Source organism: Cyanistes caeruleus, chromosome 2 (genome assembly GCF_971803275.1).
Source record: "Cyanistes caeruleus chromosome 2, bCyaCae1.hap1.1, whole genome shotgun sequence".
Classification (NCBI taxonomy): domain Eukaryota; kingdom Metazoa; phylum Chordata; class Aves; order Passeriformes; family Paridae; genus Cyanistes; species Cyanistes caeruleus.
Window position 1 is genome coordinate 96,176,072 of NC_141702.1, and position 12,924 is coordinate 96,188,995.

Here is a 12,924-nt window from a genome sequence, read left to right on the forward strand (position 1 = left end):
GGAACCTGCAGACAAATATACCCAGAATCATTATAATATGAGCTAGATCCCATGATTTCAAGAGGTCAGGGCTGTTACCAAACAAACCTATCTATGAGTCATATCATTCTACTCTAAAAGAATATGTGTACCACACCTCCAAGGTCTTCTGCTACATTACAGACAGACTTGTAATCAAACTACTTTTAGTTTATTTTTCTCAGGAATAAATAGAATCCTGATCAGCAAATTCCTTTCAACCACAAATTATGCAGCACATCTTCCATTTCATTAATACTGCCTAGTCTTGCAAGCTACAGGGATTTCACAATTCTTCCTGTAACATTTACAAAATATTTCCATAAATGTCCTACTTACTGAGCAAATAACATATCCTCTCCAGTTAACATTCTTAACACAGAGTCAGAACATCCACTCAGAGTATTATGTATGGAGCACCCAGCTGGTTCTCTCGACAGGAGAGCAGCACAGAATTTGTGAACTTGAAATTTCCCCAAGAAGAAAACCAGCCTTCAGGGTAACAGGCAGAGGTAAGAACTGGTGCAGCAAAGACTCAAGGTTCATAGCCCTGCTCTCACAAGTAAACGGATGTGCTGGGCTCCCAAGGGAGCTCCTGGTACTGAGCAGTGGTTATCCTGTATAGGATGTCTGTTCAAAAGGGGATAAATCCAAGACAACTCAAGGCTCTCTTTTCCCACCACCAAACTCAAATTCTAAAATCTAAGTAGAAGGCGTTACACGGGTGGGTAAGGAAATCATATCACACATTTTATATGGGTATTTTTCTTTCTAAAATATCTCCTATGAATAGATCTTCCCCCAGTTTATAAGCAAAGCACATTTTAATAGTTTTCACTCAGTGCATGACCACAGATATTTTTATAGCAAACATATCTTCAAAACCGCATGTGGGACTCTCAATGAGCAATGATCTAAATGGTGGAGGTCGCTAATGATCAAACATTACCAACAAATGATCCTTTATAGCCAGGCCTCAGCATGTTTAATCTCAGCCAACTCATTGCATGAACTCCAGCCATGAAATCACGCTGTTAGACTTGTCACAGCAGGATGCTTTAGGTCACTAACAGCATGCCAGCTGGCACCTGCCTGGGGTCCACAGCAGGCATGGAGTGATTGAGGAATACCTCAGGCCCATGAGCTCTGGGCAGGGCAAGGCTGTGCCATGTCCTACGGCAGATGAGGGGCTGCTGACTTCCCAGGAACACTAAATTCACCAACAGAAACAGCATTGTCACAGTCCCCTGTTCAGGATGCTGACTTTGTTTAGTAAAAGCCCCATTTTATGTAATGATTAAACATTTCAGATGTTTTTGGAAGATGGCAGGAGAGAAGGGTATCCCTTGATAAGAGACATGAATCACTTGTTAGAGAGGAGACACAGCAATTTAGTTTTTGCAACAGATACAACAAAACCACTGTTGTATCTGTTGCAAAATGTGAAATATGTAAAAAATTTTCTTAAGAAAGAATGCTGTTTGATCTTTCTATATGTTCCAGTCTAATAAAAAAGAGAGTTCATTTGTGAAGCAGACAGCAGCTAACAAGCAAGGTCTCAGTGGTGTCCACGGGTTAGAAAGACGAATTTCTTGTTGGTAGAATTGCCTTGTTAAACATTGTTAAGATTTAGGGCTTGACATGATTCAGTGGTCTCAGACCTAGTGGGAGGTTAATAAAAGTATAGTATGTAGAAAGAAGGATGTACCAATGATAATGAACACAATGCAGAATTAAAAGTCCACAAAGATATCTGATGGAACTCCCAAGATAAGGAAGACGATTTGGCAATTGTGCTGAATCAGCTCTGACTGGGTTAAAGGCAATCCTGGGAGAGGACTCAGACCATCAACTCAAGAAACCCACAGAGCCTAGAGAGGAGAAAACTCAGCATGTGGAGTAATTAGTATGGGAAACAAGAAAATCATTGACAAATAGAGCACTAAAAATAAGAGAACTAGGTAACTTCTAGCCAATTACCATTAACGCCTGTTTACTATAATACAAAGTAAAAACGTAGTTGCTGTGCTTGATTTGTGGAACACTGCCGAGGACCGAGGCTTGTGCAACTCTGACAAAAATACTCAGTGTCTCTCTCGAGTGTGCCTTATCATTAATAGTGTGACCAGCAGGACCAGGGAAGAGATTCTTCCCCTGCAGTGGTGAGGCCACACATCGAGTCCTGTGTCCAGTTCTGGGCCCCTCAATTCATGGAGATGCTGGAGTGTGTCCAACGCAAGGCAATGAAGCTGGTGAAGGGTCTGGAGCAGAAGTCCTGTGAGAGCAGCTACGGGAGCTGGGGGTGCTTAGGGAGAAAAGAGGGAGGCTCAGGGGCGACCTTGCCCTCTACAATTCCCTGACCGGGGACGTATCCCTGTGGGGGCCGGCCGCCTCTCCCCGGCAACCTGCTGCAGGATAAAGGAAAACGACGTCAAACTGCGCCTGGGGAGGTGCAGGGTGGAGTTTCTTAACAGAAAGAGCGACCGGGCACTGAAATGGTCTCCCGGAAAGGTGGTGGAGTCACCGTCCTCGGAGGTGTTTAAGGAAAGCCTGGACATAGCACTCAGTGCCCTGGTCTAGTTACACGGTAGTGATCGCTCCTAGGTTGGACGCGATACTCTCGGAGGTCTTTCCCAACCTAGGTGATTCTGTGACGACCGGCCTGCTGCACAGCGGCTCCCCGTTGAGCACGGCCCAGCTCAGCGCCCTTTCCTGCCCGCGCCCCCCGGGCCGGCCCGGGCCGAGTGCGCCCGTGTGGGGCCAGAGTCCCGCGCGCGCCCGTGTGGGGCCAGAGTCCCGCGCGCGCCCGTGTGGGGCCAGAGTCCCGCGCGCTCCCGCCCCCGCCCCGGCCCCCTGTGTGGGCGGAGCCTCGCCTCCCGCCTGCGCCGATTGGCTGACGTGAACCACGCCCCCCCTCCCGCCCCGCCCGCGACGCGCTCGCATCCGGCCCCCACCGTCCCTGCTGCTGCCGCCCCGCCGCTGCGGGGGCTCACCTTTCCTGCCTGACTGAAAATTGTCATCCATCTCGTTTTTCTGCGAGCGGCGGGCGTTCTTGGGAGAGGCGCGCTGGCACTGCTTTGGTGTAGGCTCCTGTATTTTTTCGGACTTTTTTTTTTTTTTTTTTTTTCTGGTCCTCATTCTTTCCGCGCCGTCTCGCGCAGGCGTGGCTGCCTGGAGTCCGCCAGCCGGTGGGGCCCTTGAGCGTTACGGCGTCGCTAAATAGCCGGCGGGGGGCGGGGCGGGTCCTTTCGGCCGAGCCGTCGCAGCCGGTGCCCGCCCCGGCCCACCATGTACTACAAGTTCAGCGGCTTCACACAGCGCCTCGTCGGGGCCACGGCGGCCGCCGCCTACGCTCCACAGGTAACACCCCGCACCCGGGCGGGGGCTGCGGCGTCGCGGGCGTTTGTTGAGCCGGGGAGGGATCGGCCGCCCCCACGGGCACCGAACGTATCCGGCCCCTCGCGTGACCTTGGGCGAGACGGGGCGCGCGCTCTGCCCTGCAGCCCTTGAGACAACTTTGGGATGTTCTGGGGGTTATAGCAAGAAATTAACGCGCTTTTGTCACAGAGGACTGCTCCACACTAGAGCGGTGCCCGGCGGGGTTTTAAAATCACCGAATCACAGAATCAGGTTGAAAAGACTTTCGAGATCATCGAGTCCGGCCTGTGACCGACCACCTCTGTGTCAACTGGACCAGGGCAGCGAGTGCCACGTCCAGTCTTTCCTTAAACACCTCCGGGGACGGCGACCCCACCACCCTCCCGGGCAGCGCATCCCAGTATTTGATTTCCCTTTCTGTGAAGAAATTCCTTCTGATGTCCAACCTAAACCTCCCCTGGCGCAGTTTGAGGCCGTTTCCTCTCATCCTATTTTTAATTGCGCTTGGGACTCCCACCTGGCTACACCCCCCCTTCCACCAATTGAGGAGAGTGACAAGGTGACCCTTGACTCTCTTTTTTCCACGCAGCCCCATCCTCATAAGACTTTTGCCCCAGACCCTTCCCCAGCTCCACTGCCCTTCTCTGGGCACACTCCAGCACCTCAATGTCCTTTTTGAAATAAGGGTCCCAGAACTGGGCATTGTACTGTAACTTGCAGCTGGCAGATGGGAGCAGCACTGGTCTCTGGTGTCCCTGGTCCGTGTGTACAACAGGAATCCCCGATTACTGAAAGCGTTAAAACCCTTTCCAGGGAGGATACAAATCCATAAAGTTTGTTTAATGCAAAATGGGAACTCACCTCTGTATGATGCCAACTTAGTAAATAAGTATATAGAGGTTAACAATGGCATTAAATAAGCTTATAATTTTCACACTGCATAGTGAAGGTACATGGTTAATTCTTCAAGAGCAAAGCAAATCTGAGGGAGGGCAGAATGAATCCCAAGTGCATCAGTCATTTCAAGACATGGAGAGTTGCATATTAGTGAAAATAAATCACAGAAATTGTTTGCTTTTCTGTACATCAACATAAATTCCTAAGTAATATTAGGAAGATTTGTAATGTGATTTTATCATGGAACAAATGCAGCATGGTTGTTATACGGTGTTCAATTTTCTCAGTAAAGTTTGAAAAGATTAAATTCTTACAGTTAAAAACAAAAAAAAAAAGTTAAAATCCCTCGTGACTGGAGGTTAAGAGTTGAAAGAATGGTTTTTTAAAAATCAGCCTTTCAAAGAACTGCCTCAAAATTCATCTGATTAAGCAACACAAGTCTTAAAAAAAAAAAAAAAGTAGATACAGGTGCACACACATAAATGAAATCAAAGTTATGGTCTCCTTCCCAAAAAATTCATTTATAAAAAGTAACTGAAATTAGTTAAAATCACTACATTCTTGTAGACTAACGTGTATTATGATGTACAACTCTATTTCATTCTTAGCCTGTTAATTCTGTTAGAAACCTCCTTTACAGTTCTGCTTTCCTGGGTATCCTTGACTGTGAGAGTTTTACTTGGGAAATCCAGTCATCTTTTGCAAGTAAGAACATCATATGAGGCAGTTGTAAAATCTCAGATTATTTCAAGGGGCCCAGGACAGCTACAAAAACCTTTTAATTTTTTTTTGAAGTTAAGAGAACTTGATGATCAGACTGAGTACAGCGGTTAACAGTTTGTAGTCAGCCAAGATTCTCCTAACAAGTGGAATGCTGCAGGTTACTGCAGGACTTTATCAGTTCCCAGGAGCAGGAAAGAGAGTGCACTCTTTTGAAGTTTACAGAAGACACCAAAGGAGTGGCCTGAAAACCTTTGAAGGAGAGTTGCCATTCAGAGAGACCTATCCAGAGTGTGGGAATGGTATGACCGGAATGCTGTGGGCTTCCATGATGGAAAAAAGGCACAGAGCCCCTGCATGGTTATAGGGTGGCAACTGAAGGGCTGGTGGCAGTAGCTTTGTGGTGGAACTCTGGAGATACTGCCAGGCAGGAAGCCAGCAGCCTCCTGGGTGTATAACCCTATGAGCTGTTGATTGAGAATATCAACACTCTTACCTGCTCAACACTTACTGGATCACATCGAGGTGCTGTGTCCAGTTGTGGGCCTCCTGCTGTGGGAATGGGAACTGGAGCAAGTTCAGCAGAGGTTAGCAGACAGCTGAGATTAATGGAGCCAGGCTTTGCACTGTGGTCCATGGTGGGAAGGCAAGAGACACCAACTGAAAGAAAGAGAGGTTCAGGCTGGACAGAAGGAAAGACATGTTCTTGGTGGGAAGAGTCAGGAAATGGAGCAGCAGCTCAGAGAGGGAGAGTGTGCACTCTGTCCTCAGAGGCTTTCAAGGGCAGGCCAGACAAAACCCACAGCAACCTGGCCTCACCTTGTTCTGGACTAAAGAGCACTAGAGGGCCTTTCATCCTGAATTACCCTAGGGTCTTAAATAAAAATTGAGGTAACAGAGGGTTTCTGATATTGCAGTTTCTGTCCCTAGAAGGTTTTTTGTCCTAGTCTTTCCCCATCACTTTAGAAGCTTTCCTGGACAGCTACGGGGGTCAGGGGTGCGAGAAACAGAAGATAGCAAAATAAATAATATTCTAGTATGTATAGCACTTAAACAGTAGCAATATATCCAGTGCTATTGCAGTGGTTGGGGCACTTCTTACCTCTAGACAAAGATATGTTCAAAGAATAAACATTGATACTTCATTTATACAGTGGAATGCAAAGGGGGGAAGGAATGGGGAAGGGCTTCAAGCCTAAACAGTAAAGAACCTCATTTGTGGAAGTTAAATTTTTAAAAGTTACTTTCAGTCCCTTTTTACAATGTTATTAGGCTAGCTTTTTTGTTAAATCTCCCTTTCTTTTTTTTTCTTTCTCTAAGCTTGACTGATTTCTCAGCTCACACATTTAGATGCATCAGTCTACTAAAAATGTTTTCAATAAAAAACAATTGAACTGTAAGGGTAATCCCATGAGTATTAAGGTGTTAAGTCCAAAACAAAGTAAGTTTTTTCCTATTGATTTCATTGCTCCATTTAGTAAAACTATAGCTCATCATGTAAAGTGGTTTGCTTTTTGTGCTTCTACTTATTTTGATGTTTCTGGAAAAGTGAAGACATCCTGCCATTCAAATTCTCCTTAGTAAAATATGCAGTATAATAATTCTCTTTGTTATGTGCTGTTATGTTCTGGTGATTCCCAATAGAGTACTGTTTTGCTGCAGGTTTAAGCTTTCTGTGGGCTTGCAAAATACCAGTCTAAATGGATTTCAAAAATTATTTTGCTGACAGTAACATAACTAACAGCTTATACTAACAAAAAGAAATCTCTTGAGCTTGAAATCTGTGTTGTTCTTTCCATCTCAGACCTAGCATGCTTAGAAGACTTAATTTTGCATTTAACAAAGTTGTATAGTCTGAACAATTTACCTTGTTTGAATAAATGGGAACTTCCTTAGCTAGTTGAGGAGGGAAATAGTTTCAAAATGACTCCTCATATTTAGGAGGATAATGACTGCCATAACTATTACAAATTCAATAAAAAGTATGAATTCAAAGAGTTAGCTTATGTTTAAAGTGCAAGCACTGGGACCAGTTTCAAATGGTCTTAGATGAGGACAAGTACATGAACTTTTCCCTAGTTCTTCTACTGAACATGATCCTAGCAGAAATTTACTTGTACTACAGTATCTTCACTTGATAACACTTATTTTGCTTGTAGCTGTTTAAAGCCCCCATGAGCCACGGATATTTTGATTTTAGCTAATATGAATTGCTTACAGTTTGTTTAGAATCTTAATATGTAACCTTTTATGTCCTAGGTAATACTTAATGCATACACAAAAGCACTGTCACTGGATCATCATTCCAGTATAAACAAAGACTCAAGTGGTTTTACCTAAGAGCCTTGTGTTAGTCATAACAAATATATTTAACTTTAGGCAGTGAGATGCATTCTACTGTGAAGGACCTGCTACTTAGTTTAGAAGTGTCTAGGTTCAGTAGGTTGATAAAAGTTATTTCAATACATGTTCTGAAATACTGATTCTGAGAGTAACTGCCCCATTCCCCTTTGGCCCTTACCTCAGTTTTCTGTCCTTTCACATTCTCAGATCTGTTTGAGCAGTTCCTCTTACATTTAAAAACTTAAGAGTGGTGCTGTGTCCATTAAATTATGCTCCACATCCTTAACTGGTTTTGCTGTCAGGAAAATGTAAATCCAACTTGCAAATTCATACTAGCAAGGTGTAAATTTGTTTTAACTTTGAGCCTGATGGCCAACGAGCAGATACTTTGGGTCCTAAGATCTTCCGACCTCTGACAGGAAAGCAAACACACTCTACAGAAGGGTAGGCAGAGAATTCTGTTTGCTCTTTTGGATTAGCTACATGTCTTGACCTTTCATTGAAGACTTCAGCATTTGAAAAAATCATTGTTAGCATGCTGATAAAATCAGCTGATGTTGACTCTTCTGCATAACTACATCTGCTGTACTTTGTCCAAGACTTGGAAAAAAATCATATTGTAGTGATTAAAAACAAAAGATTAACATCTTAATATCAGGAGTTATCAATGATTAATTTTTATTTTTTTTAAATGAAGCACAGATCAAATGCATAGAGGTATTAATTCCTCAGTACTATCCTGAGTGTAGTGAGACACTGATGTCATTAAATAATGACATTACGTGGTTTTAGTAATGTTAAATTAAGTGGCCAAGGGTCGTTTAAGGTGTGTCAGCTCTTAATTAAAAATTTTCTGCAGTGAAATTCAGCCTTTACATTACACTGTGGATTTGTCCTCAGCTATGCTAAGCTTAGTAAGCTGGGTGTGAGACAAAGAACTTGCCACTTTCTCTAAATAACCACAGGCAGGTACCAAGTTGGAACAGCCATGCATTTGCACTAATTTAACTGAGCTTGGTTGGGGTTGGCCAAGACTCACAATTCATGGATGGAATTCAAGTGAAATATTACATTGCTGAGGAACCCTAATTAATGCAGCATCTAGTTTAAGCAAACTGAACTGTCTGCCTTTTGCAGCATGTGTTTTGTTGTGCTCTTTCCTGAAGCCAGTGAACCACATCAATGCTTTTTATTTAAATTGCTATGTGATGTTCTTAAGTGGTGCTATGCTGCTTTGGAAGAAATTCACGCCAGTACACTGATGATTATGTGAGTTTTCTGAACTGGTTCTTTTTGATTTCACGATGGTGTTTGTAACTTGAGTCAGGTTTGACTCTGCTATGGCTCCTGCAGAAGGAGATCTTAGAACTTCTATCTGAACAGGAATATATTTCTGAAGGCTGAAAAAGTATGCAATAATTTACAGTTGTTGATTTACTAACTACTGAATTTATTAGATGGCACTACTCCTGAAAATGTTGGGCTTTCAGGAAGGCAAAAGGGAAACTTTAAGACACAGGAAAGGTGTGTGTTTTCACATTTGCTGTGATACTAACAAACAAGAAGGCAAGAAAAGCTTTGGAGAAGAAGTCACCTGCACATTTAGTATAAACATCTGTCCTGGAGTGACTTTATGATGCTTGTATTATGATGCTTGTAGTTCTGTTTCTATAGTTATTTCTGTCAAATCACTAAAAAGACTAATAAAGTACTTAAAGTTCCTATAGACAAAAATACTTCTCCAAAATTGCTTTCTTCAAGGCCTTTGATGTAGCTGTTACTTAGCCTTGAATATATAGTTAGTAACTTCCCCTGGCTAATAGTTCCTTATATGCTTCCTTCATAGCACTGTGGCCAGAACTCACTGGTCTTAAATAATTCAGTGCTTAACTTCCGTGCAAGCCTGCTCAGTAGGAAGGTATTAGTTACTGAAGGTGCCAAGAAATTCAGTTTGCTGCTGCCTTTCAAAATATAACCAGAAAGGTCACAAGTGGATTCTAATATTCAGTTAGGCACTATAAGAGTGGGAAGCTGAACCCACATCTTCAGGGTACAGCACTGATGACCATTCCATAGACTGTTTTGGGAGGCTGAGAAACCTGGTTTTTCTGCTGAAGATGCCTGTTGTAGCAGAGAATTTGCATAGGGAAAACATGTCTGGTCTATGGCTGGCACAAAAGAATGAGTGCCAGTCTGCTTCCAGCTTCAGATACTGTCAGACATTCTCTTCAATACAAAATGCATCAACTAGTCCTTTGAATAGAAACCAGAATTTCAGCGTAGTCTTAGCTTGACCCTTGGATTCTTCTGTTTGTAATAAAAACTTGTTGCATTAAACTAACTGTACGTTGCTTTTAATTTCTGTGGCAAGTTAGGAAAAAACTAAATCACAGCTGTTTTGAGAGCCATAATGTAAAACATCACTGCTACGTGTCCAGACATAACTGTTAAATTTAACTACAGTAATAAAGACAAGGAGGTCACCTCATGTTGGCTCTGACTTTGTGCCCTTAATCACAGAACTGAATTATGTAGTTTCTAGGTATGGCAGATGTAGAGTACAACCTTGTGAACCAAAGGGAAGTTGAGTTGTGCTGCTCATGGGGCGTACATTGGGGTGTAGGAAGCTGCAACATCTGAACTACAGGATGTAGTTACACCTGCACAAAATACCCTCTATATCAGGGATTCTGAAGAGCCTTGAGCACCACTTACAGCTTCAGTATGACCCAAATGATCCTTTTTTTTTAATCACCAAACTATACATCCAAATTTTTTATTTATGTTACTAGTTATTTATGGCTACCGTTTGCAGCATTCAAGAGGTAGAGTTCATTCCTCACTCTGACCCTAGCATCAGGGATCCTTGATCCTAATCCTGTTGCTCAGAGAGAGTCATAGATAGTCTGTGTGCATAACATAAGCAGTAATTTGGACCAAGTACCAGCACAGAAAAATAACACCTATGAATTCGTGCTTTGAGGAAATTGGAAATGAGGCTGCTATTGTCCTTGCTAAGCTCTGACCCCAAGTTGCCACTGAGATATCAGTGTGCCAGCAATGTGTTGGTCACAAGTCTTCATACCAGATAAATAGTCTTTGTAATGTATCCTTGTAATGACTGGCAGTCTGGCTGCCTAATGTGACAATTGGTATGTTTGCAAGAGTGATATACCTTGATATTTTAATCTTTATTTATGCAGGGACTCAAATCATTAGCTCCCACTGAACCCCCAGATCCGATTTTTGGGACAAGTAAACCTGCTCCAGGTTTACCAGCAACTGAACCTTTCTTGGGTACAAACAAGGTGCCAGACCTACAGAAAGTTTTTCAGGTAATGACAACTTTGAGAGTAACTTAAAGAAAACTGGGAGTGGGACATATGTGTCCTTATTTTAACACAGCTGACTACTTTTGCCATTCTACAGTACCTAAATTCTGTAAAGTCTGATCAAGAAACTGTCAAATACAGTATAACCTGTGTACTTGTACTTCATTACAAAGTATATACATATATATATGCCTTGTATAGGAGATAAGTACAGAAAGTGGATAAATGCAGTAACATTGTCTTTTTGCTGACTTCAGAAGTTGGTTGTTGTATTATTTGACTATTGGAAGCACTTTCTCTCTGGGAATCCAGGTGTATGCCTTAAAGCAGATGTGGAGAAGCAAAGCAAATCATTATGGTTTTATTTATAATAATTTGAATGTTGCTGAAGCTGTTTGTAGTGCAGTATAAGACCAGCACAGTAAAGTTTTCAAAGCCAGTTTGTTAGCTATGGAATTTCTAAATGTAGGACTTCTCTTAAAACAAATTAGTTAAGCTTTTTTTTAAGCATCAAGAACGTACTTTATATAATGTTCCCTTTTCTCTCTTACATACCACTTCCATTTGGAATGTGTCAGTCTGACTTAGTGAATAATTTTTTAAACATATTTTTTCACATTCTGTTGTTAGTGACACTTTTCCCATCCAGGTCCTCTTGAGAAATATTTCAAGATACATTATTTCTGCTTGCACTTAACAGCTTTGGCTAACAAAATCAACTTGCCTTCGCATTTGTCTTGCTAAAACACACATAATACACTTGGTTGTAGTGAGCGTATTTGTCAGGAGGTTTCCCTCTTGAAAGTCTCTTAATTTACCCAAGGTAGCTTATTCTGTAATGACCTCAGTATGGGTGTTAATTTCTTTTTTGCTTATTTTCTTCTTGAACTCTTCCCACAGAGATCAGATGGGCTGCCAATACACCTGAAGCGAGGATATCCAGATAGGATGCTCTATCGGACCACGATGGCTCTGACAATAGGAGGGACTATCTACTGTCTGGTAGCACTGTACATTGCTTCACAGCCAAAAAACCAAAAATAAAGGAACCACACCTCATGGGACTTTCAGCACTCCTCTGAAGGATCTCCTGCATGTACCACTTTGCACTTAAACCTGTTCCCTGTGGTCACATAGGGTTCATCAGATTTCTTGGAGAAAATGTTTTTAAATCGGTTGCCTTATGTATTCTGAAACACCAATATAAACAGAGAAATATATTATTTTAGCATATGGTTGTAGCTTTTCTTGTCTTGCAAGAGTTTATTAACAGTTGAAGAAAGTTAAGCTTTTCCTTCCATCCCTTCCCCAATTTCAACAGTGTTTGAGAGAGGACAGGAGAAATGATTTGTGAGCTATGCACCACATTCCTTAGTGGAAGGATGCTACTAGTTTCCAAAACACTAAAAGCAAATCATTTAATTATTATGGCATACTGGGAACCTATTTCTTTCCTATAATGGTCATTTTACATAAGCAGCTGGCAATGGAACTTTTCCAAATACTGGTATATTAGTAAATAATATACCACATCTGGTGATATGACAAAGGGCTTGTCTTTCTGGAGCATTTAAAGTGGATTTATTCCATAACTGTAGCATCACTGTATGCAGCAGAGTGCACCATTATTGTAGCATCAGTTACACCAGTTTTTGGACTTTCCTTGTCAAATTGTATTACCACGCAATAAAGAGAGCAACATGAATACTAAAGGAGGCAAGTCTCGAAAATTTCAGAGCATTTCAGCATGCCTGGTATGTGAAATAAACATATTGGTACAGTTATAAATTCAACTTGTAGATACCAAATCATAAAATTGATTCAGCTACCTTACTGTCATCTTTTTGAGATGGTAAATCTTTTAAAACCCTCTCCCAGACTGCACTGTGTGTTTAACTATAATTTTTGATGAAACAGGTCACTGTCATAACTCAGCTGCTTACTATTTCCAGTGCCTGCAGATAGCTATTTATGTACACACATTTCTGTGGATGGAAGAGAGATAAGCCAATACAACCCTTTTTGTATTCTCTTTCCCTTGTAATAACATAGCCTTGAACTGCAAGTTTCATATAAGTCTTCACAAAAAGCGTCCTCTAATTTCATAGCTCCTCCTCTGCCCCTAAACATTGATTTGTTGGCCTCTGTAAAGACCCATCTCTCTCAGAACTGTGCAGAAACAACCTTCAAAGTAAATAAGAAAAATACTTGATAAAGGAAACTAAAACTGCCTTTT

The 12,924-nt window shown here is 42.1% G+C and overlaps 1 protein-coding gene and 1 long non-coding RNA gene across 3 annotated transcripts in view; one reads left to right on the forward strand and one right to left on the reverse strand.

Moving 5' to 3' along the window:
• Positions 1 to 3,471, reverse strand: part of LOC111945779 (uncharacterized) — a 26,689-nt gene extending 23,218 nt beyond the window's left edge. Inside the window, exon 1 of one of the 2 annotated variants that reach the window (XR_015283664.1) lies at positions 2,973 to 3,471. This is a non-coding gene — a long non-coding RNA (uncharacterized LOC111945779). Of the gene's footprint in view, positions 1 to 1,998; positions 2,771 to 2,972 lie in introns of those variants that run through there. The other variant, XR_015283667.1, reaches the window with a different exon arrangement.
• On the forward strand, positions 2,974 to 11,921 carry COX7A2L (cytochrome c oxidase subunit 7A2 like). Its single transcript, XM_086878457.1, has 3 exons — positions 2,974 to 3,378; positions 10,560 to 10,691; positions 11,589 to 11,921. Exons 1-3 carry the CDS (start codon positions 3,307 to 3,309, stop codon positions 11,730 to 11,732), a joined length of 348 nt encoding a protein of 115 aa, XP_086734583.1. The 5' UTR covers positions 2,974 to 3,306; the 3' UTR covers positions 11,733 to 11,921.
• Positions 11,922 to 12,924: the final 1,003 nt, after the last annotated feature.

Coding starts and splice junctions, on each gene's coding strand:
- COX7A2L (XM_086878457.1), top strand. CDS start 3,307: ATGTACTACAAGTTCAGCGGCTTCACACAGCGCCTCGTCGGGGCCACG. Junction 3,379..10,559: donor CCGCCGCCTACGCTCCACAG/GTAACACCCCGC, acceptor TTATTTATGCAG/GGACTCAAATCATTAGCTCC. Junction 10,692..11,588: donor ACCTACAGAAAGTTTTTCAG/GTAATGACAACT, acceptor CTCTTCCCACAG/AGATCAGATGGGCTGCCAAT.